Below are 24,435 nucleotides of genomic sequence, written 5' to 3' on the forward strand. Positions count from 1 at the left end.
AGATCCCCACAAATACGAGGACCTAGGTTCATGTACACCTCCCAAATGCAGACACCACCATCTGTGCACAAAGAGACACACCGGAGACAGAGGAACGCAGGTAATCTCATAGAGACACACAAAGAGACACACAGAACATAGAGAAATTCAGATAACCTCACAGAGACACACAGAGGAGACAGAGGAACTCAGGTAACATGACAGATATACCCACAAATACAAGAACCTAGGTTCATGCACACCCCCCAAACGCAGACACCACCATTTGTGCACAAAGAGACACACAGGAGACAGAGGAACGCAGGTAACCTGACAGAGATCCCCACAAATACGAAGACCTAGGTTCATGCACACCCCCAAACGCAGACACCACCATCTGTGCACAAAGAGACACACAGGAGACAGAGGAACGCAGGTAACCTGACAGAGATCCCCACAAATACGAGAACCTAGGTTCATGCACACCTCCCAAATGTAGACACCACCATCTGTGCACAAATAGACACACCGGAGACAGAGGAACGCAGGTACTCTCATAGAGACACACAAAGAGACACACAGAACATAGAGAAATTCAGATAACCTCACAGAGACACACAGAGGAGACAGAGGAACTCAGGTAACCTGACAGATATACCCACAAATACAAGAACCTAGGTTCATGCACACCCCCAAACGCAGACACCACCATCTGTGCACAAAGAGACACACAGGAGACAGAGGAACGCAGGTACCTGACAGAGATCCCCACAAATACGAGAACCTAGGTTCATGTACACCTCCCAAATGCAGACATCACCATCTGTGCACAAAGAGACACACCGGAGACAGAGGAACGCAGGTAATCTCATAGACACACACAGAACATAGAGGAATTCAGATAACCTCACAGAGACACACAGAGGAGACAGAGGAACTCAGGTAACCTGACAGATATACCCACAAATACAAGAACCTAGGTTCATGCACACCCCCAAACGCAGACACCACCATCTGTGCACAAATAGACACACCGGAGACAGAGGAACGCAGGTAATCTCATAGAGACACACAAAGAGACACACAGAACATAGAGAAATTCAGATAACCTCACAGAGACACACAGAGGAGACAGAGGAACTCAGGTAACCTGACAGATATACCCACAAATACAAGAACCTAGGTTCATGCACACCCCCAAACGCAGACACCACCATCTGTGCACAAAGAGACACACAGGAGACAGAGGAACGCAGGTACCTGACAGAGATCCCCACAAATACGAGAACCTAGGTTCATGTACACCTCCCAAATGCAGACATCACCATCTGTGCACAAAGAGACACACCGGAGACAGAGGAACGCAGGTAATCTCATAGAGACACACAAAGAGACACACAGAACATAGAGAAATTCAGATAACCTCACAGAGACACACAGAGGAGACAGAGGAACTCAGGTAACATGACAGATATACCCACAAATACGAGGACCTAGGTTCATGCACACACCCCAAACGCAGACATCACCATCTGTGCACAAAGAGACACACAGGAGACAGAGGAACGCAGGTACCTGACAGAGATCCCCACAAATACGAGAACCTAGGTTCATGTACACCTCCCAAATGCAGACACCACCATCTGTGCACAAAGAGACACACCGGAGACAGAGGAACGCAGGTAATCTCATAGACACACACAGAACATAGAAGAATTAAGATAACCTCACAGAGACACACAGAGGAGACAGAGGAACTCAGGTAACCTGACAGATATACCCACAAATACAAGAACCTAGGTTCATGCACACACCCCAAACGCAGACACCACCATCTGTGCACAAAGAGACACACAGGAGACAGAGGAACGCAGGTAATCTCATAGAGACACACAAAGAGACACACAGAACATAGAGAAATTCAGATAACCTCACAGAGACACACAGAGGAGACAGAGGAACTCAGGTAACCTGACAGATATACCCACAAATACAAGAACCTAGGTTCATGCACACCCCCAAACGCAGACACCACCATCTGTGCACAAATAGACACACCGGAGACAGAGGAACGCAGGTAATCTCATAGAGACACACAAAGAGACACACAGAACATAGAGAAATTCAGATAACCTCACAGAGACACACAGAGGAGACAGAGGAACTCAGGTAACCTGACAGATATACCCACAACTACAAGAACCTAGGTTCATGCACACCCCCAAACGCAGACACCACCATCTGTGCACAAAGAGACACACAGGAGACAGAGGAACGCAGGTACCTGACAGAGATCCCCACAAATACGAGAACCTAGGTTCATGTACACCTCCCAAATGCAGACATCACCATCTGTGCACAAAGAGACACACCGGAGACAGAGGAACGCAGGTAATCTCATAGAGACACACAAAGAGACACACAGAACATAGAGAAATTCAGATAACCTCACAGAGACACACAGAGGAGACAGAGGAACTCAGGTAACATGACAGATATACCCACAAATACGAGGACCTAGGTTCATGCACACACCCCAAACGCAGACACCACCATCTGTGCACAAAGAGACACACAGGAGACAGAGGAACGCAGGTACCTGACAGAGATCCCCACAAATACGAGAACCTAGGTTCATGTACACCTCCCAAATGCAGACATCACCATCTGTGCACAAAGAGACACACCGGAGACAGAGGAACGCAGGTAATCTCATAGACACACACAGAACATAGAGGAATTCAGATAACCTCACAGAGACACACAGAGGAGACAGAGGAACTCAGGTAACCTGACAGATATACCCACAAATACAAGAACCTAGGTTCATGCACACCCCCCAAACGCAGACACCACCATTTGTGCACAAAGAGACACACAGGAGACAGAGGAACGCAGGTAACCTGACAGAGATCCCCACAAATACGAGAACCTAGGTTCATGCACACCTCCCAAATGTAGACACCACCATCTGTGCACAAATAGACACACCGGAGACAGAGGAACGCAGGTACTCTCATAGAGACACACAAAGAGACACACAGAACATAGAGAAATTCAGATAACCTCACAGAGACACACAGAGGAGACAGAGGAACGCAGGTAACCTGACAGAGATCCTCACAAATACGAGAACCTAGGTTCATGCACACCTCCCAAATGTAGACACCACCATCTGTGCACAAAGAGACACACAGGAGACAGAGGAACGCAGGTAATCTCATAGACACACAAAGAGACACACAGAACATAGAGAAATTCAGATAACCTCACAGAGACACACAGAGGAGACAGAGGAACTCAGGTAACCTGACAGATATACCCACAACTACAAGAACCTAGGTTCATGCACACCCCCAAACGCAGACACCACCATCTGTGCACAAAGAGACACACAGGAGACAGAGGAACGCAGGTACCTGACAGAGATCCCCACAAATACGAGAACCTAGGTTCATGTACACCTCCCAAATGCAGACATCACCATCTGTGCACAAAGAGACACACCGGAGACAGAGGAACGCAGGTAATCTCATAGAGACACACAAAGAGACACACAGAACATAGAGAAATTCAGATAACCTCACAGAGACACACAGAGGAGACAGAGGAACTCAGGTAACATGACAGATATACCCACAAATACAAGAACCTAGGTTCATGCACACCCCCAAACGCAGACACCACCATCTGTGCACAAATAGACACACCGGAGACAGAGGAACGCAGGTAATCTCATAGAGACACACAAAGAGACACACAGAACATAGAGAAATTCAGATAACCTCACAGAGACACACAGAGGAGACAGAGGAACTCAGGTAACCTGACAGATATACCCACAACTACAAGAACCTAGGTTCATGCACACCCCCAAACGCAGACACCACCATCTGTGCACAAAGAGACACACAGGAGACAGAGGAACGCAGGTACCTGACAGAGATCCCCACAAATACGAGAACCTAGGTTCATGTACACCTCCCAAATGCAGACATCACCATCTGTGCACAAAGAGACACACCGGAGACAGAGGAACGCAGGTAATCTCATAGAGACACACAAAGAGACACACAGAACATAGAGAAATTCAGATAACCTCACAGAGACACACAGAGGAGACAGAGGAACTCAGGTAACATGACAGATATACCCACAAATACGAGGACCTAGGTTCATGCACACACCCCAAACGCAGACACCACCATCTGTGCACAAAGAGACACACAGGAGACAGAGGAACGCAGGTACCTGACAGAGATCCCCACAAATACGAGAACCTAGGTTCATGTACACCTCCCAAATGCAGACATCACCATCTGTGCACAAAGAGACACACCGGAGACAGAGGAACGCAGGTAATCTCATAGACACACACAGAACATAGAGGAATTCAGATAACCTCACAGAGACACACAGAGGAGACAGAGGAACTCAGGTAACCTGACAGATATACCCACAAATACAAGAACCTAGGTTCATGCACACCCCCCAAACGCAGACACCACCATTTGTGCACAAAGAGACACACAGGAGACAGAGGAACGCAGGTAACCTGACAGAGATCCCCACAAATACGAGAACCTAGGTTCATGCACACCTCCCAAATGTAGACACCACCATCTGTGCACAAATAGACACACCGGAGACAGAGGAACGCAGGTACTCTCATAGAGACACACAAAGAGACACACAGAACATAGAGAAATTCAGATAACCTCACAGAGACACACAGAGGAGACAGAGGAACGCAGGTAACCTGACAGAGATCCTCACAAATACGAGAACCTAGGTTCATGCACACCTCCCAAATGTAGACACCACCATCTGTGCACAAAGAGACACACAGGAGACAGAGGAACGCAGGTAATCTCATAGACACACAAAGAGACACACAGAACATAGAGAAATTCAGATAACCTCACAGAGACACACAGAGGAGACAGAGGAACTCAGGTAACCTGACAGATATACCCACAACTACAAGAACCTAGGTTCATGCACACCCCCAAACGCAGACACCACCATCTGTGCACAAAGAGACACACAGGAGACAGAGGAACGCAGGTACCTGACAGAGATCCCCACAAATACGAGAACCTAGGTTCATGTACACCTCCCAAATGCAGACATCACCATCTGTGCACAAAGAGACACACCGGAGACAGAGGAACGCAGGTAATCTCATAGAGACACACAAAGAGACACACAGAACATAGAGAAATTCAGATAACCTCACAGAGACACACAGAGGAGACAGAGGAACTCAGGTAACATGACAGATATACCCACAAATACAAGAACCTAGGTTCATGCACACCCCCAAACGCAGACACCACCATCTGTGCACAAATAGACACACCGGAGACAGAGGAACGCAGGTAATCTCATAGACACACACAGAACATAGAGGAATTCAGATAACCTCACAGAGACACACAGAGGAGACAGAGGAACTCAGGTAACCTGACAGATATACCCACAAATACAAGAACCTAGGTTCATGCACACCCCCAAACGCAGACACCACCATCTGTGCACAAAGAGACACACAGGAGACAGAGGAACGCAGGTAATCTCATAGAGACACACAAAGAGACACACAGAACATAGAGAAATTCAGATAACCTCACAGAGACACACAGAGGAGACAGAGGAACTCAGGTAACCTGACAGATATACCCACAAATACAAGAACCTAGGTTCATGCACACCCCCAAACGCAGACACCACCATCTGTGCACAAATAGACACACCGGAGACAGAGGAACGCAGGTAATCTCATAGAGACACACAAAGAGACACACAGAACATAGAGAAATTCAGATAACCTCACAGAGACACACAGAGGAGACAGAGGAACTCAGGTAACATGACAGATATACCCACAAATACGAGGACCTAGGTTCATGCACACACCCCAAACGCAGACATCACCATCTGTGCACAAAGAGACACACAGGAGACAGAGGAACGCAGGTACCTGACAGAGATCCCCACAAATATGAGAACCTAGGTTCATGTACACCTCCCAAATGCAGACACCACCATCTGTGCACAAAGAGACACACCGGAGACAGAGGAACGCAGGTAATCTCATAGACACACACAGAACATAGAAGAATTAAGATAACCTCACAGAGACACACAGAGGAGACAGAGGAACTCAGGTAACCTGACAGATATACCCACAAATACAAGAACCTAGGTTCATGCACACCCCCCAAACGCAGACACCACCATTTGTGCACAAAGAGACACACAGGAGACAGAGGAACGCAGGTAACCTGACAGAGATCCCCACAAATACGAAGACCTAGGTTCATGCACACCCCCCAAATGCAGACACCACCATCTGTGCACAAAGAGACACACCGGAGACAGAGGAACGCAGGTAATCTCATAGAGACACACAAAGAGACACACAGAACATAGAGAAATTCAGATAACCTCACAGAGACACACAGAGGAGACAGAGGAACTCAGGTAACCTGACAGATATACCCACAAATACAAGAACCTAGGTTCATGCACACCCCCAAACGCAGACACCACCATCTGTGCACAAAGAGACACACAGGAGACAGAGGAACGCAGGTACCTGACAGAGATCCCCACAAATACGAGAACCTAGGTTCATGTACACCTCCCAAATGCAGACATCACCATCTGTGCACAAAGAGACACACCGGAGACAGAGGAACGCAGGTAATCTCATAGACACACACAGAACATAGAGGAATTCAGATAACCTCACAGAGACACACAGAGGAGACAGAGGAACTCAGGTAACCTGACAGATATACCCACAAATACAAGAACCTAGGTTCATGCACACCCCCAAACGCAGACACCACCATCTGTGCACAAAGAGACACACAGGAGACAGAGGAACGCAGGTACCTGACAGAGATCCCCACAAATACGAGAACCTAGGTTCATGTACACCTCCCAAATGCAGACATCACCATCTGTGCACAAAGAGACACACCGGAGACAGAGGAACGCAGGTAATCTCATAGACACACACAGAACATAGAGGAATTCAGATAACCTCACAGAGACACACAGAGGAGACAGAGGAACTCAGGTAACCTGACAGATATACCCACAAATACAAGAACCTAGGTTCATGCACACCCCCAAACGCAGACACCACCATCTGTGCACAAAGAGACACACAGGAGACAGAGGAACGCAGGTACCTGACAGAGATCCCCACAAATACGAGAACCTAGGTTCATGTACACCTCCCAAATGCAGACATCACCATCTGTGCACAAAGAGACACACCGGAGACAGAGGAACGCAGGTAATCTCATAGACACACACAGAACATAGAGGAATTCAGATAACCTCACAGAGACACACAGAGGAGACAGAGGAACTCAGGTAACATGACAGATATACCCACAAATACAAGAACCTAGGTTCATGCACACACCCCAAACGCAGACACCACCATTTGTGCACAAAGAGACACACAGGAGACAGAGGAACGCAGGTAACCTGACAGAGATCCCCACAAATACGAAGACCTAGGTTCATGCACACCCCCAAACGCAGACACCACCATCTGTGCACAAAGAGACACACAGGAGACAGAGGAACGCAGGTACCTGACAGAGATCCCCACAAATACGAGAACCTAGGTTCATGTACACCTCCCAAATGTAGACACCACCATCTGTGCACAAATAGACACACCGGAGACAGAGGAACGCAGGTAATCTCATAGAGACACACAAAGAGACACACAGAACATAGAGAAATTCAGATAACCTCACAGAGACACACAGAGGAGACAGAGGAACTCAGGTAACCTGACAGATATACCCACAAATACAAGAACCTAGGTTCATGCACACCCCCCAAACGCAGACACCACCATTTGTGCACAAAGAGACACACAGGAGACAGAGGAACTCAGGTAACCTGACAGATATACCCACAAATACAAGAACCTAGGTTCATGCACACCCCCAAACGCAGACACCACCATCTGTGCACAAATAGACACACCGGAGACAGAGGAACGCAGGTAATCTCATAGAGACACACAAAGAGACACACAGAACATAGAGAAATTCAGATAACCTCACAGAGACACACAGAGGAGACAGAGGAACTCAGGTAACCTGACAGATATACCCACAACTACAAGAACCTAGGTTCATGTACACCTCCCAAATGCAGACATCACCATCTGTGCACAAAGAGACACACCGGAGACAGAGGAACGCAGGTAATCTCATAGACACACACAGAACATAGAGGAATTCAGATAACCTCACAGAGACACACAGAGGAGACAGAGGAACTCAGGTAACCTGACAGATATACCCACAAATACAAGAACCTAGGTTCATGCACACCCCCAAACGCAGACACCACCATCTGTGCACAAATAGACACACCGGAGACAGAGGAACGCAGGTAATCTCATAGAGACACACAAAGAGACACACAGAACATAGAGGAATTCAGATAACCTCACAGAGACACACAGAGGAGACAGAGGAACTCAGGTAACCTGACAGATATACCCACAAATACAAGAACCTAGGTTCATGCACACCCCCAAACGCAGACACCACCATCTGTGCACAAAGAGACACACCGGAGACAGAGGAACGCAGGTAATCTCATAGACACACACAGAACATAGAGGAATTCAGATAACCTCACAGAGACACACAGAGGAGACAGAGGAACTCAGGTAACCTGACAGATATACCCACAAATACAAGAACCTAGGTTCATGCTCACACCCCAAACGCAGACACCACCATCTATGCACAAAGACACATCAGGACTCTGGCGAACAGATATGCACACAGGTATGAGGATCAAGGCACACACACGGATACACACAAACGCTCTCTGACAGACAAAGAGACAAAGAAGTGACAGATACAGAGACAAAACATTCACAAACAAGGTGAGTGGATGAAATTAAATTCCCAGGTCATTCAGAAGAGACTCGGCCAACATGAAGCCCTCAGTGTGGGCTCCGTCTGTCTCCCCCACCTCCCCCAACCCACTCCACCACAGGGGCAGTACCAGAAGCAGCCTAGAGGAAAGCCAGAGGGAAAGCACTAGTAACAAGGTAAATGATGGCAGAGGAACATCAGCCCGACTATTCATTCATTCAAATCCAAGCACATCTGCACAAGAGACATATGGTAGGAAGCAGCCATGGTGAAAAGAGATGTCACGGTGAGTGAGTGAGTGAGTTGATGCAGAAAGAAGAGTACCAGGCCTTACCAGGATTGTTCCTGCAGCCCCCAGCTGTGCTTCCACGTCGCCAGGTGCCTTCGTACATCACTGTGTGCCATTTACCGACATCATCCTTATTCAGAGCATCTGGGTTCAGGTTACAAATCTCCAGCCGGGTAAACTGTCTGAGAAATTCTTGGAAGGACATCCTACAGAATCCAGGAATATGATGGGTGAGGTGAAGAGGCAGGGAAACAAAATCCACACACAGCTCAGGTAATGTACCTCATTCCTGCCCTACAAGCCCTCTGCTATTCCAGTACTGAGACCTCCCTATACACACCTCTACCAATGTACCTCATTCCTGCTCTGCAAGCCTTCTGTTATTCCAGTACTGAGACCTCCCTATACACACCCCTACCTATATACCTCATTCCTGCCCTGAAAGCCTTCTACTATTCCAGTATTGAGACCTCCCTATACACACTCCTACCGATGTACCTCATTTCTGCCCTGCAAGCCCTCTGCTATTCCAGTACTGAGACTTCCTTATACACACCTCAACCAATGTACCTCATTCCTACCCTGCAAGCTCAGTACTGAGATCCTCACACACATACATCTCTTCTAATGCACCTCATTCCTGCCCTGCAAGCCCTCTGCTATTCCAGTACTGAGACTTCCTTATACACACCTAAACCGATGTACCTCATTTCTGCCCTGCAAGCCCAGTACTGAGACCCTCACACACATACATATCTTCTAATGCACCTCATTCCTGCCCTGCAAGCCTTCTGCTATTCCAGTATTGAGACCTCCCTATACACACTCCTACCGATGTACCTCATTTCTGCCCTGCAAGCCCTCTGCTATTCCAGTACTGAGACTTCCTTATACACACCTCAACCAATGTACCTCATTCCTGCCCTACAAGCTCAGTACTGAGATCCTCACACACATACATCTCTTCTAATGCACCTCATTCCTGCCCTGCAAGCCCTCTGCTAGTCCAGTACTGAGACTTCCTTATACACACCTCAACCGATGTACCTCATTCCTGCCCTGCAAGCCCAGTACTGAGACCCTCACACACATACATCTCTTCTAATGCACCTCATTCCTGCCCTGCAAGCCTTCTGCTATTCCAGTATTGAGACCTCCCTATACACACTCCTACTGATGTACCTCATTTCTGCCCTCCAAGCCCTCTGCTATTCAAGTACTGAGACTTCCTTATACACACCTCAACCGATGTACCTCATTCCTGCCCTGCAAGCTCAGTACTGAGATCCTCACACACATACATCTCTTCTAATGCACCTCATTCCTGCCCTGCAAGCCCTCTGCTAGTCCAGTACTGAGACTTCCTTATACACACCTCAACCGTTGTACCTCATTCCTGCCCTGCAAGCCCAGTGCTGAGACCCTCACACACATACATCTCTTCTAATGCACCTCATTCCTGCCCTGCAAGCCCTCTGCTAGTCCAGTACTGAGACTTCCTTATACACACCTCAACCGATGTACCTCATTCCTGCCCTGCAAGCCCAGTACTGAGACCCTCACACACATACATCTCTTCTAATGCACCTCATTCCTGCCCTGCAAGCCCTCTGCTAGTCCAGTACTGAGACTTCCTTATACACACCTCAACCGATGTACCTCATTCCTGCCCTGCAAGCCCAGTACTGAGACCCTCACACACATACATCTCTTCTAATGCACCTCATTCCTGCTCTGCAAGCCCTCTGCTAGTCCAGTACTGAGACCTTCAAACACAGGTTTGTTACTGCATCCCTTTCTTGTCCTACAGCACCTCCTGCTGTTCTGCTAATGGCCACTCAGTGCACAGAGGCTGCGAACGTGACCGTTCCTGACAGGTGGGGCTGGGAGATTGTTTACTGGAATGAGATGAAAGACGAAAAGTCAGAGGGTCGGAAGTAGGGGATCAGTTTTCAGGCAGCTTTTAAAGGTGACGGGACAAAAGTGTGCCGACAAACGAGCGCCGACAATTCAACGCAAGACTTCATCGTGCCGCAGGAAAACCTTCTTTTAAAGGGCTCCGACAGGGAGTGTGTGGGGGGGAACCCCCCAACTCTACTTAATCAGGATTGTGCTGTCATGTTGGGGGGGGGTGTAACCCCCCACATTATACTGAAAACTTCACTTTTTCCCTAAAAACAGTTAAGTTTCCAGTATAATGTGGGGTTACAACACCCAAACCCCCCCAACGCTAGCACAATCACTATTAAGTAAAGTGGGGGGGTTCCCCACCAACACCCATGTCGGAGCCCTTTAAAAGAAGGTTTTCCTGCAGCGCGATGAAGTCTGTTGCTCGTTTGTCGGCGTGCCTTTGTCTTGCGCGCTTAAGACTATAAACCCTTTTAAAAGACTAGGGCTTCAATTAATCCACACACAGTGCAATCGCTGGGCTGCTTCTGTCTGCTGCTGCCCTGCCTCAAACCCAGCCCATCTTATACAGACAGTGAATTCTGGCTCGGATTCTGTTCAGGTCACCCATTGCTGGGTGCGTGATTTTGGCCATGGATCACAGACCCGTGCTTAAGTTAATTAGCTAAAAAGGCATTAACAGTTGATAAGTGCTGTTAGCAACCACTTAATTGGCAATAATTAGGAGTTACGCTAGGATCTGACCTATGCCCTATTCTATAACAAAAGAATAGCCATACTGGGTCAGACCAATGGTCCGTCAAGCCCAGTAGCCCGTTCTCACGGTGGCCAATCCAGGTCCCTGGTACCTGGCCAATATCCAAGGAGGAGCAACATTCCAGCATCTCAAAGAATAGCAAGATTTCGGAACCCCAATGAGAGCAACATTCCACAGCTGAGATTGTGATGTCATAATGGCTCATTCCACCAATGCCTCAGAGCCAACCTCAGCAGTGATGTTTCAATGGCTTAATTGGCTCAAGTAAGAACATAAGAATAGCCTTACTGGGTCAGACCAATGGTCCATCAAGCCCAGTAGCCCGTTCTCACGGTGGCCAATCCAGGTCCCTGGTACCTGGCCAATATCCAAGGAGGAGCAACATTCCAGCATCTCAAAGAATAACAAGATTCCGGAACCCCAATGAGAGCAACATTCCGGAGCTGAGATTGTGATGTCATAATGGCTCATTCCACCAATGCCTCAGAGCCAACCTCAGCAGTGATGTTTCAATGGCTTAATTGGCTCAAGTAAGAACATAAGAATAGCCTTACTGGGTCAGACCAATGGTCCATCAAGCCCAGTAGCCCGTTCTCACGGTGGCCAATCCAGGTCCCTGGTACCTGGCCAATATCCAAGGAGGAGCAACATTCCAGCATCTCAAAGAATAACAAGATTCCGGAACCCCAATGAGAGCAACATTCCGGAGCTGAGATTGTGATGTCATAATGGCTCATTCCACCAATGCCTCAGAGCCAACCTCAGCAGTGATGTTTCAATGGCTTAATTGGCTCAAGTAAGAACATAAGAATAGCCTTACTGGGTCAGACCAATGGTCCATCAAGCCCAGTAGCCCGTTCTCACGGTGGCCAATCCAGGTCCCTGGTACCTGGCCAATATCCAAGGAGGAGCAACATTCCAGCATCTCAAAGAATAACAAGATTCCGGAACCCCAATGAGAGCAACATTCCGGAGCTGAGATTGTGATGTCATAATGGCTCATTCCACCAATGCCTCAGAGCCAACCTCAGCAGTGATGTTTCAATGGCTTAATTGGCTCAAGTAAGAACATAAGAATAGCCTTACTGGGTCAGACCAATGGTCCATCAAGCCCAGTAGCCCGTTCTCACGGTGGCCAATCCAGGTCCCTGGTACCTGGCCAATATCCAAGGAGGAGCTACATTCCAGCATCTCAAAGAATAACAAGATTCCGGAACCCCAATGAGAGCAACATTCCGGAGCTGAGATTGTGATGTCATAATGGCTCATTCCACCAATGCCTCAGAGCCAACCTCAGCAGTGATGTTTCAATGGCTTAATTGGCTCAAGTAAGAACATAAGAATAGCCTTACTGGGTCAGACCAATGGTCCATCAAGCCCAGTAGCCCGTTCTCACGGTGGCCAATCCAGGTCCCTGGTACCTGGCCAATATCCAAGGAGGAGCAACATTCCAGCATCTCAAAGAATAACAAGATTCCGGAACCCCAATGAGAGCAACATTCCGGAGCTGAGATTGTGATGTCATAATGCCTCACTCAACAGTGCCTCAGAGCCAACCTCAGCAGTGATGTCACAATGGCTTAATTCTCCTATACTTGAGTCATGTAAGAACATAAAAATAGTCTTACTGGGTCAGACCAATGGTCCATCTAACCCAGTAGCCCATTCTCACAGTGGCCAATCCAGTTCTCTAGAACCTGGCCAAACCCAAGGAGTAGCAATATTCTATGCTATCGATCCAGGGCAAGCAGTGGCTTCCCCCATGTCTTTCTCAATAATAGACTATGGACTTTTTCTCCAGGAACTTGTCCAAACCTTTCCTAAAAGCAGCTAGGCTATCCGCTCTTACCACATCCTCTGGCAACGCGTTCCAGAGCTTAACTATATTCTCTTGAGTTAAAAAAAATGTCCTCCTATTGGTTTTAAAAGTATTTCCCTGTAACTTCATCGAGTGTCCCCTAGCACGCAACTCCAAATCAGTGTGGTCATGGGAGCGGCCCAGGCGGGTCAGGGACTGTCCCAGAAATTAGGTGCGATGTTATAGAATGCCAGCATTTGCCTAACCGCCATTAGTTGGGCACCAGATTCATGCCAGCCTTCTGCAGATACAAACACGCACCTAGCCAGCCGCATTTTATGCCCCCAGAAATCTGTGTAAATGGATGCAATTTCAGGAGCCATTTGTAAACAATGTCATACTGCGTTTATGGAAACGTCTGATTACAAATGTAGTGAACATATCCTTCTGCTACTACTATTTATTATTTCTGTGGTGCTCCCAGACACACGCAGTGCTGTACATCAAACACACAAGAGACAGTCCCTGCCCAAAAGAGCTTACAATCTAATTATGACAGACACACAGGACAAAAGGGTGAATCTATACACACTGCTCAGATACAGTGGGTTGGAGTTAGGACTTAAATTCAGCTTCAAAGAAAGTGGCCTTTCAGCCTGGATTTGAATACTACCCTGAGATTCCCCCCACCAAGCTCTGGCACTGCATCTTTATCATGGTTTGGCCTAAGCTTTCTGAGTATTTTGAGTTTGCTTACCAGAATTCCCCATCTTCCATTTTAAGACACAGATCTTCCTGTTCCGATGGATCCACTTCATTCCACTCCGAGGAGCTGTCATTACAGAACAGAGGCAGCAAGTCATAACCTGGAAGAGGCTATCGCAGTGGTTCCCAAACCTGTCCTGGAGGACCCCCAGGCCAGTCGGGTTTTCAGGATAACCCTAATGAATATGAATGAGAGCGATCTGCATATAATGGAGGTGCCAGGCATGCAAATCTGCTCCATGCATATTCATTAGGGCTATCCTGAAAACCTGACTGGCCTAGTGGTCCTCCAGGACAGGTTTGGGAACCACTGGGCTATCGGAACAGAAACCACAGAGAAAGAACCAACTTCCAGGATCTCAGTGAAGTGAACTTCCTCACAGCGGTGTCCCTGACCTGCCGGAGCCACAGCAATCTGACATTCATTGACAGTTTTAAGAACTCCTTGTGTCCCTGTAAGGGATGACACTCTAGAGCAGGGGTGCCCACACTTTTTGGGCTTACGAGCTACTTTTAAAATGACCAAGTCAAAATGATCTACCAACAATAAAAATGCTAAACATATATATATATATATATATACACACACCGAGTGTACTTTGTATTTATGTTCAAATATTTGTTTATTATACAGCCCCCCCTCCCCCGAAGGCCTGACCCCCCCTGAAGGTCTGCACATTCCCCCTCAAAGGTTGACTCCCCCCCTGAAGGCCTGCACTACCCCTTGAAGGACTGCACTCCCCCCCCGAAGGCCTACCCTCCCCACATCCCTTTACCTAATTCCAGCAGGGAGCAGTCTGCAGAGAGGATCGCTGGTACTTTAGCGATCCTTGCAGGTTGCCATAGGCCTCAGGAGCTGTCTTCCCTCTGCCCCAAGCCTGTCTCTGACTTAGAGGAGGGGCAGGACCACGGCAGAGGGAAGACAGCTCCTGAGGCCTATGGCAACCTGTAAGAATTGCTAAAGTACCACCTGCCACCGGCCGTCTCCCATTCGTCCCCTTTGGAGATCCCCACAGGAATAAGGAAGTTAAATTAATAGAATACTTAGGCACAGAAAAACAAAGAAATACTTCCAAGAACTGCCCCATAAGAACTGCCTGTCACAATGCTCATTAGTGGAACTGAATAAAAGACAAGTACAATGGATTTAGAAGGGGGACGATCCGCCCGGGTGCACGGCTTGGAGGGGTGCACAGCCGGCCAGATCCGGGTCATCCTGCCTTTCTTTTCCCCCGGTCCGCGCTCGGGGCTTGCGCCTGCCTGGTCCCGCGCCGACGCTCGAATGGTGCCGTCAACTCCCGCGAGTCTCGCGATAACCAACAGCACCATTTGGGCGGCGGGTGCGAGCCCCGTGCGCAGACCGGTGGAAAAGAAGGGCAGGAGGACCCTGACGGCTGTGCATCCCTCCAAGCCGTGCACCCGGGGCGGGGGCGGACCGCCCCACCTCGGTACGCCACTGATTGGGAGGCCGATTTTGGGGGTTTTAAAATTGTATATCGGGCAGCATTAGGCCTCGCTCTTACCTCAATCATTACAGGCGCTTCTATTTCTTGTGATGCGCTGAGCTCCGTCCCCCACCGACCTTCACCCCGCCCTTCCAGCACTCTGATTGGCCAGCGTTCTTTAAGAGGCAGGCCAGTCAGGAGGGGAAAAAAAGAGAATGGAAGAAGGGAACCTGCTGTGCGATCGACTGGGGTCGCCTGAGCGATCGACGCGTTGGGCACCCCTGCTCTAGAGCCTGGGTAGCCAATTCCGGTCCTCGAGAGCCGGAGCCGGGTCAGGTTTTCAGGATCTCCACCATGAATATGGATGAGATGGATTTGCATGCACCGCCTCCTTCAGATGCAAATCTATCTCATGCATATTCATGGTGGAGATCCTGAAAACCTGACCTGGCTCCGGCTCTCGAGGACCGGAATTGGCTTCCCTTGCTCTAGGTTATTAAGTGCTGGAGATTCCATTAGCGGTACCGTAAACTCTGTTGCTTACCTATCACTCCACGCCCCCGTCCACTCCACTTGACCCCACGGGTTGCGGATGCGAATCAGCTGCTCCTGACGGCCTCGGTAATTCACCTGGGAAGAAGCAGCACGAAAGGGATACCAAGCTGGTACCAGGAGCCATCACTTTGCAGACAGAGACTCCCATCCCCCCTCCACTCACCTCTTTCAACGCCGTCACCGAGTATGCGTGGCCCTTCACTAGCTTTTTGAAGGTCACGGCTTCCATATCAAAGGCGCTGGTGATCTGGATAGAATAACAGTAGATGGAATTGTTAGTCCAGTCCTGAGTGTCCAGCCTCCCTATTCCTTCACCCTTCACAGTGCTGGAGGGGGTGCCGACACCTCTCCGCCCCTGTCCCCCCCACACGCCATGCTCGCACTCTCCCTTCCCCGCCCCCCACTGTCCCTCTTTAAATCTTCACCAGCGCAAAGCAACTACTCACGCCAGCCTGGCTCCCTCTGAAATCACTTCCAGGTCGCAGAACCACAAAGTGACATCGGATAGGAAGCCAACGCAGGCCCGGCACAAACAGGCCAGAGAAGCTGCTCGCGCTGGCGTAGAGGTAGAGTGGGGGCGGGGAAAGGAGGGCACGAGAGTGGCGTGGCAAGAGTGGGGGGGGGCTGGAAAAGAGGGTGCCACCGTCCTGGGAACCTCCTACCCTCATTATGCCACTGCTGCCCATCACCTCTCAACTCAGGAGGACATGGAGCCAGAACAAATCCAGACTAAGGGCCTATGAAGGCAAATTGATTTTTCCCGGCATAATAGCACCTCCACTGCAGAAACGGACTCTTGCGCTACTGCTCGACCTGCCTATGGGTAAAGCAATGTTGCTCATCCTTAAGAGGTGTTTTCCATAGATGGCAGGATTGAAGGCATTGTCATCTGAAAGTGCTGGGAATGGATTATTCACTCCCGCGTTGACGCTTTTTAAAGTGAAGTTGAATTGCTATTAGAGAATGACACGGGGACCGTTTACCGCAGTAAACCGCTGGAATGGAGACATTTGCAACTGATTTACCGTAGAAATGGGGACAAGACCTTTTACAACCCCGTGGGAGCGGTGAAAAGTTTTACTCCTATGGTAAAAAAAATTGTGCCTGTGTCAGACTTGGCTCCTCTTGTGCCTATTTTACCTTCAGAGCCAGCCATGCCACGATGAAGACAGAAGGAACCTAAAACCAAAGCCTGAGACCAATGTGATTTGAAGAATAAAATTACCAGACAACAAAATGAAAAAAAATTTTGTTTTATATTTTGTGATTAGAATATTTCAGATTTGAAATATGTATCCTGCTAGAGCTGGTATTAGACACAACTGGGAACCGCAAAGCCCAGGCTGTGCTTCTTTAGCTTCCAGCTGGCTTAGGGCTCTCTCTCTGACCAGGGGGCAGTTGCCCTAGTTGCTCTCCCCTAACACTATTCCTGCCATGTGTGACTGAAGTATTCTCTTAGCTTGATTTTTCTATGTAGCATTCTCTAGTAATTTGGTTTGTTCAGTTTTCACACTAGTGAAGGGGATATTTGTGAAAGGGAGGGGAGATGGGTTTTGTTGAACCTTGCTCTGTTTTATTTGTGTTTATAAAATGACAATTGTCAGAGGAGAAGCTTCCGCCCACACACATGCGACTGCAGGGCGGCACAGGCAGGCTTCGCCGGCATCAATTTCTTTTCTAAAGTGCCGTGAAGGTAAGAGGGAGGGAGGGAGGGAGGGAGATAGATTTGGCCGGAGGTAGGAAGGGAGGGAAGAGGCCGCGCACTCAATCAGTGACCGCGTGCCTTCCCTCCCTTAAGTTTCTTTACGCCGCAAAAGAAAGGGGGAGAGAGTGAGATTCTCGGGCCGATGAAGGGCGGTAAGGTGGTGAGAGGGAAGGGTGGATGCTGTGGGGGCGAGGGGAATGGGCAGTGAAAGGGATGGCGGGGACGGGGCGGTGAAGGGGACAGATATTTTTCCCCATGTCATTCTCTAATTGCTATATTATATAAGTATTTTGCACAATAGATTACGTAAGAGGTTTTTCAGGGTCTATGATCGAAATTCGTAACCTGTACATCTCAGACCTTTTGAATTCAGTGGCTCTTGAGCAGGTTTCTGAGACCCGTTTCCTCTCAATAGGATTGGATCGCTTGCTGCGACTTTAACTGGGTCTCCATGTGACGTGATTTAAAATTTGAGTGACTCCAGCACCATCTTTTTGATTGAAATGGATCTCCTCTCCTCAGAACGCCAGTACAAAGCCTCAGTGTGTGCAGGCTCTTCCGTGCTCAGCAAGGCTTTTCCAAGAGCTGCTTCTTTTTGACATCTAAATACTCTACGAGTTGACGGAAACAATCTCTTCATGCTCTCAGGGAAATTCAGGCACAAATGTTTTCCGTCCTTCAGGTCATGGATGAAGGCACGAGAGGCATTTGGGGGTAGATTCTGTAAGTTAGGCACTCAGCAGGTATTCTAGAGTAGCAAAGATGGCTGCCGGAAGCTGTTAACCAATACTAGCGTAAGTTGGTATTTAAGCACATAACTTTAGACATGAGCATTGAAGTCATGTCAAAAACTAAACTAAAACTTAATTTTATAGACCGGGTCTTCAACCAAAAAGATGTGCGACTCGGTTTACAATAATGTAAGTATAGCACATAAATATGGAAGAAGAATAGCTTAGTTTCCAAAGTGTTTAATAAACAAGAAAGTTTTCAGAGCTTTCTGAAATAAAACAAAGGGGCCTAGACTTCTAAGTGAAAGCAGTAACTCATTCCAGAGCTCTGTTATTTTGAAAATGAAAGAGTGGCTGAATCTCTTGAAAGTTCTCTTTTTACCCCTAAGGAAAGGAAATGGAAGTTTTAATTTATTTGAACTCCTAGTGAGATGAGATCTGTGTATATTCCAATCGAAAGGAACCAAAGTAATAAAAATGGCAAAGAGAATTTTAAATGCAATACAAACGCACTTAAATTCAATTCTAAGACCGGAGGGCTAGGACTTCGAAGGGAAGATAGGACTCATCAGGAAACCAGGATGGCATGGGGGCCCCTTCTGGTGATTTAGACAGGTCAGGACCTGTTTGGGCCGCCGCGGGAGCGGACTGCTGGGCGTGATGGACCTATGGTCTGACCCGGCGGAGGCACTGCTTATGTTCTTAAGGTACACTGGAAGCCAATGTAATTCCTTGAGCAATGGGGTTACGTAATCAAATTTACTCTTACCAAAAATGAGCTTGGCAGCGGTATTCTGTATCAATTGAAGCCTCTGCAAACTGACCTTTTAAAGACCCAGGTATATTGAGCTGCAATAATCCAACCTTGACAAGGTAATTGACTGAACCAATACAGAGAAGTGCTGCTGATGAAAGAGCGCTCTCACTCTTCTCAGGATATGGAGACTAAAAAAACACTTTTTAACCAGAGAATTTAGCTGATCCTTAAATGTAAGAGATGAATCAATAACAATACCCAATATTAGCTGGTTTAAGTGGTCACGCCTAAATTCTGTCAGCTCTGCTTGTAATTGACAGTATGCTATAAAGTTAGCACCGGAAGTGCCTGACCTCCTTTGCAGTTATATGCTATAGAACTTAGGTACTAGGGCACAGATTCTGTAAATAGCGCCTTAGGCACCTACGTAAGTGCGCCTAGTCGATTTAGGTGCATAACTTAATTATTTAATAGGCTTAATTGGCGCTACTAACAAGCTTAATTGGCTTGATAATTTAAAATTGGACAGTAGACGCGTAACCCAATATAGTAGAAGCATAACCCAAGGCGCCTACTAGAGAGTGGGTGTGGTTAACGGCAGATCTTGGGCATGATTCCATGTAGGCACCTAAAATGGACTTTGGTACCGTTATGTAGGTCAAGAAAACCCTGGCATAAATAAAGGGCACCTAAGTCCATCTTGGACACCGCTAGGGGTGATTCTATGGACGGCCCCTAACTGAAGATTAACAAGTTCCTCAGCACCTAATTTTTAGGCACCATTTATAGAATTGGGGTTTAGGTTTACCGAACAGAGCTTACATGTGTGAGTGCAAATTGGTGACAATTAACAGCATTTAAGGGTTAATACTGGCAAATAATGCCAATCAATGCCCACTTACACAATTAAGTTAGATGCCATTTTATAATTTGCATGTGCCACGCTGGTTGCAAAATTGTGTATCAAAGTTTGCAGGATTAGAAGTTGCAGGACCAGGACGTGATGTCAGAAAGGAGCCAAGGAAAGCGCGAGCACGAGGTGGAAGATGGCGCTCGCATCGGCAAACATTTCAAGAGGTATGGGGGGGTTGAGCGGTGAGGAAAAGTAGGAGGGGCGTACAAAGTGGAGATGCCAAGTGCCACCCTGGGAGCCTCCCTCCCTCCACTCAACACTGTATAACGATATCAGAAAATAAAACATACTCGATGAAAAATAATATCACAAGAAACACGGGAATGCTCTGTCTTGTGTCTGTTTGACTAAGCAGAGAAACCATAACCGAGGAGCTGAGGACATCACGAAGAGATCCTATTCCTACATCTATATTTAAACGTCTTAGTCCATATCTTCTATCAATCATAGCTGAAAGCTTGACAACAAACTCTGTTCCTACAATTTGAAAAATAGGAGCAATTTATCCAAAGATCATGGATTCTTCTATTTCATGTCAAAAATCCTAGAATTTATTGTTCATACTCAGTTACAAGACTTTCTGGAAAAAACAAATGTACTCATCCAGATCAGGAAACACCCTAGTGCTGAAACACCTCTTATATATCCATTATCATGTGCGTGTAGCTCACGGCAAAACAGTTCTGCTTCTTTCTCTTGAATTATCAGCAGCTTTCGATTTAGTTGATCATTGCGTCTACAGAATATAGGAGTTAGTGATACAGGGGCCCTTTTACTAAGGCGCGCAAGCCGTTTCAGCGTGCGCTAAACGCTAACGCGTCCATTATAATCTAGGGACGCGCTAGCGTTGAGCATGTGCTAAAACGGCTAGCACGCCTTAGTAAAAAGGACCCCTCTGTTCTTAATTGGTTTACATCATTTCTCGATAAATGCATATACGCTGCACATATAGGCTCAGGAAAACCTCTCAAGACTTTAGTCTTCCCTCAAGTGTTCTGCAAGGATAAATACTTTCCCCTACACTTTTTAATGCAGTATAATCTCGTTATAACGGACTTCAAGGGGCCTGGAAAAACGGTCCGTTATATCCAGAGTTGCATTTTCTTAAAACTTTATTTAGGTCAACTGAAACAATGTACAATTAATGAACAACAGTCACTGCACAAGCATATCTTCAACCACAGATTACAAAACCTTCAAAAAAGAAACAAAAGCAAAAAATACATAAAACCTATTTAACACAACCAGATCCGTCCCAAGCTTCACCATCTATACCATCTACTCCTTATCAAATCTAAAATGTTCAAATTACCCATTATGTATTACCTAATTTCACGACAATCCTTATGTAATCCACCTTATATACTGTATTTTTCGGACTATAAGACTCACCACTCCATAAGACGCACCCCCCTGTAGAGAAGGAAAAACCAAGGAAAAAAATTTCCTCCTCTACAAGGGGGTGTGCCTGGTGGTCTGGTGCTAAGCAGCATGAAGCAGCCCACCCGCAGCCTAAAGCCACCCGCACCTGAAGCTGCCTGCAGCAAAGAAACCTGCCCAAGGCTGCCCGCACCTGAAGCCGCCAGCTCGAAGCCACCCCGGTACCTTTTTAAAGCTGCGGTGCTCTCCTGGACTGTCTTTGTAAGCAGAGCAGAGAGACGCGATGCAGAAGCGCGACTTTTGCGTTTCCTCCCTGGTCCCGCGCCACTCAGTGATTGGCTGATGTCAGTTCTCTTAGACTTCATGAAATATTTTTTTGGTCACTGATGTTCGGTTAATTGCTAAAATTTATCATGGCAGTATTGCGTAGCGGTTGAACTTTGAGGCCTTCCTTTGGTGTATTCCCCGCTGCTTTTCTATTTCCTAGTGTAGCTCTTCCCTTTTCTCCTCACTTCCAGTCGTCTCTCGTTTTTTCTTTTTTTAATTTTAATTTTATATTATGTTTACTTAATTATTATAAGCTGTGTAGACTTTTTTTTTTAGATAGGCAGGATATCAAATTTTTTTTATAAAACTTGAAACTTGGACTGCGAGAGCTCAGACCTTTCCATTACTCTTCTGCTCTCTGAGGAGCGGTTCTAGCCTGGTACCTTCTGATCATCTCACCTGCTTGTTTGCTTGACTCAGTCGTACTCAAAGTACGCTTCTCAACTGTCCCCACACCTTTAGGGTGGGCAACAGAGATATTCTGCAAGCAGGGGACAGAACAGTGCAGACAAGTTTAATGATGCAAAACCACTTATAGAGAAACATCGAAAAAAGAAGGCCGATAAAGGTCATACGGCCTATCTAATCAGCCTAACTATGCCATCTACTATCCCCTGCGCTCCCTTAGAGATCCAGTGTACTTGTCCCAAGCTTTCTTGAACTTAGATATACCATTTTCTTAATCACCTCCGCTGGGAGGCTGTTCAAAGCATGCGCTACCGCTCTTTCTGTGAAAAAGTGTTTTCTGATGCTATCCTATGCCTCCTCATTCCAGAGTTTGCTTTCAAATGAAATAAACTCGCCTCGTGCACATTTATGTCACATGGGTATTTAAATCATATCCCCCCCCCCCTCTCCCATCTTTCCTTCAAAGTATACAAATTGAGAACTTTAAGTCCGTGTCCGTACACTTTATAAGAAAGACCATTTTAGTAGCCTTCCTCTGGATTAACTCACATGGAAAGCAGGGGAAAATCTTTCATAAATATTCAGAATTAAACTGCCAGAGAAGTTTTCCTAGAGGAATTGCACCAACAGGGCCAGTTTTAATGAATTCTCTCTCAGTAATTGTTCCCCGTGGGAAACGCCAGTGTAACTATAGAGTCCAAGTACTGACCTCTCTCTATTGGGAGTAATCTGGTGAAACATTTTTCATGTGCAGACAACATCTCTTATAAAACTGAACAGGTCAAACAATTATTTACCATATAATGTATATATTCAAATATAAACCCAGATAACATTTCACCCTCCCAAAAGGAGGGGGAAGTGATCAGCTGGTGTGAGTTAGGGGGTACCACCTACATCGATTGAACAGCCCAGCAGGGAACCCCTCTCCAAAGCTCGTCGAATGATTCTGGGTAGATCCCTAGGAGCACGCCTCAGCTCGTACATCTCAGCCACACCACCGGTGAAGTCCTCGAACCCCTCTATCGTGCTGCCCCCAGACAGTGCCTCGTAGGAGCCATTCAACCTGGAGGTGAAAGGTGAGAACAAGTAAACTGTTAAGAGGAGGTGAGAGGTGACCCCCGGGTACCAGAGAAAGGCTCAACTACGGCCAAAGCACTACAGACATAGCTTAGAGAATCCTACATGCACTATGACAAAACCAGGACTGGCTCAACCTGGAAACTGAGGGGGTGAGCCACATAACAAGCTGTACTGTCTACCTTCTGGGCACACCCCTCCGAGTGTGGCATAGTGGTTAGAGCTACAGCCTCAGCCTCCTGAGGTTGTGGGTTCAAACCCCAGCACTGCTCCTTGTGATCCTGGGCAAGTCAATTAATCCTCCACTGCCCCAGATACGTAAGATAGACTATGAGATTGTGGGACAGATAGGGGACATGCTTGAGTACCTGACTTGTAACCCGTTCTGAGCTCCTTTTTTTTGGGGGGGTGATCACAGTGAGAACCTTCATATATGTCATATGGTTGATCATAGGGTCACACCATCAAATGTGATATGGCCAATCATAAGGCACCATGGCAAGTTACATGTCTGATCATGGGCGATATCTCCTCACAGGCAGACACCATGGGAAGTTATGTGGGTGATCTCAGTGGGGTTCTATTACAGGTCAAGTGAGCCATCACATCAGTATGCCTCACAGGGACTGACTATCACAGTTCAGATAGGAATTGAAGGATTTGTCAAGTCATAGGGATTGGCCACCAGCGTTCACATGAGATGTC

General features: G+C 47.3%; 1 protein-coding gene across 5 annotated transcripts in view; it reads right to left on the reverse strand.

Moving 5' to 3' along the window:
- CAPN11 (calpain 11) overlaps nt 1-24,435 on the reverse strand; it is a 148,724-nt gene that overhangs the window by 64,274 nt on the left and 60,015 nt on the right. For all 5 annotated transcript variants that reach the window (XR_004538739.1, XM_033936851.1, XM_033936852.1 and 2 more), the window contains 5 exons: nt 23,548-23,716; nt 16,593-16,676; nt 16,419-16,504; nt 14,422-14,496; nt 9,247-9,407 (listed from right to left, as the gene is read on the reverse strand). Coding sequence is in view for 4 of the 5 variants with exons in the window: in XM_033936851.1 (XP_033792742.1) it covers nt 9,247-9,407; nt 14,422-14,496; nt 16,419-16,504; nt 16,593-16,676; nt 23,548-23,716 (575 nt within the window). In the remaining variant the exon portion in view is untranslated. The remainder of the gene's footprint in view (nt 1-9,246; nt 9,408-14,421; nt 14,497-16,418; nt 16,505-16,592; nt 16,677-23,547; nt 23,717-24,435) is intronic.

Source organism: Geotrypetes seraphini, chromosome 3, assembly GCF_902459505.1.
Source record: "Geotrypetes seraphini chromosome 3, aGeoSer1.1, whole genome shotgun sequence".
Taxonomy (NCBI): domain Eukaryota; kingdom Metazoa; phylum Chordata; class Amphibia; order Gymnophiona; family Dermophiidae; genus Geotrypetes; species Geotrypetes seraphini.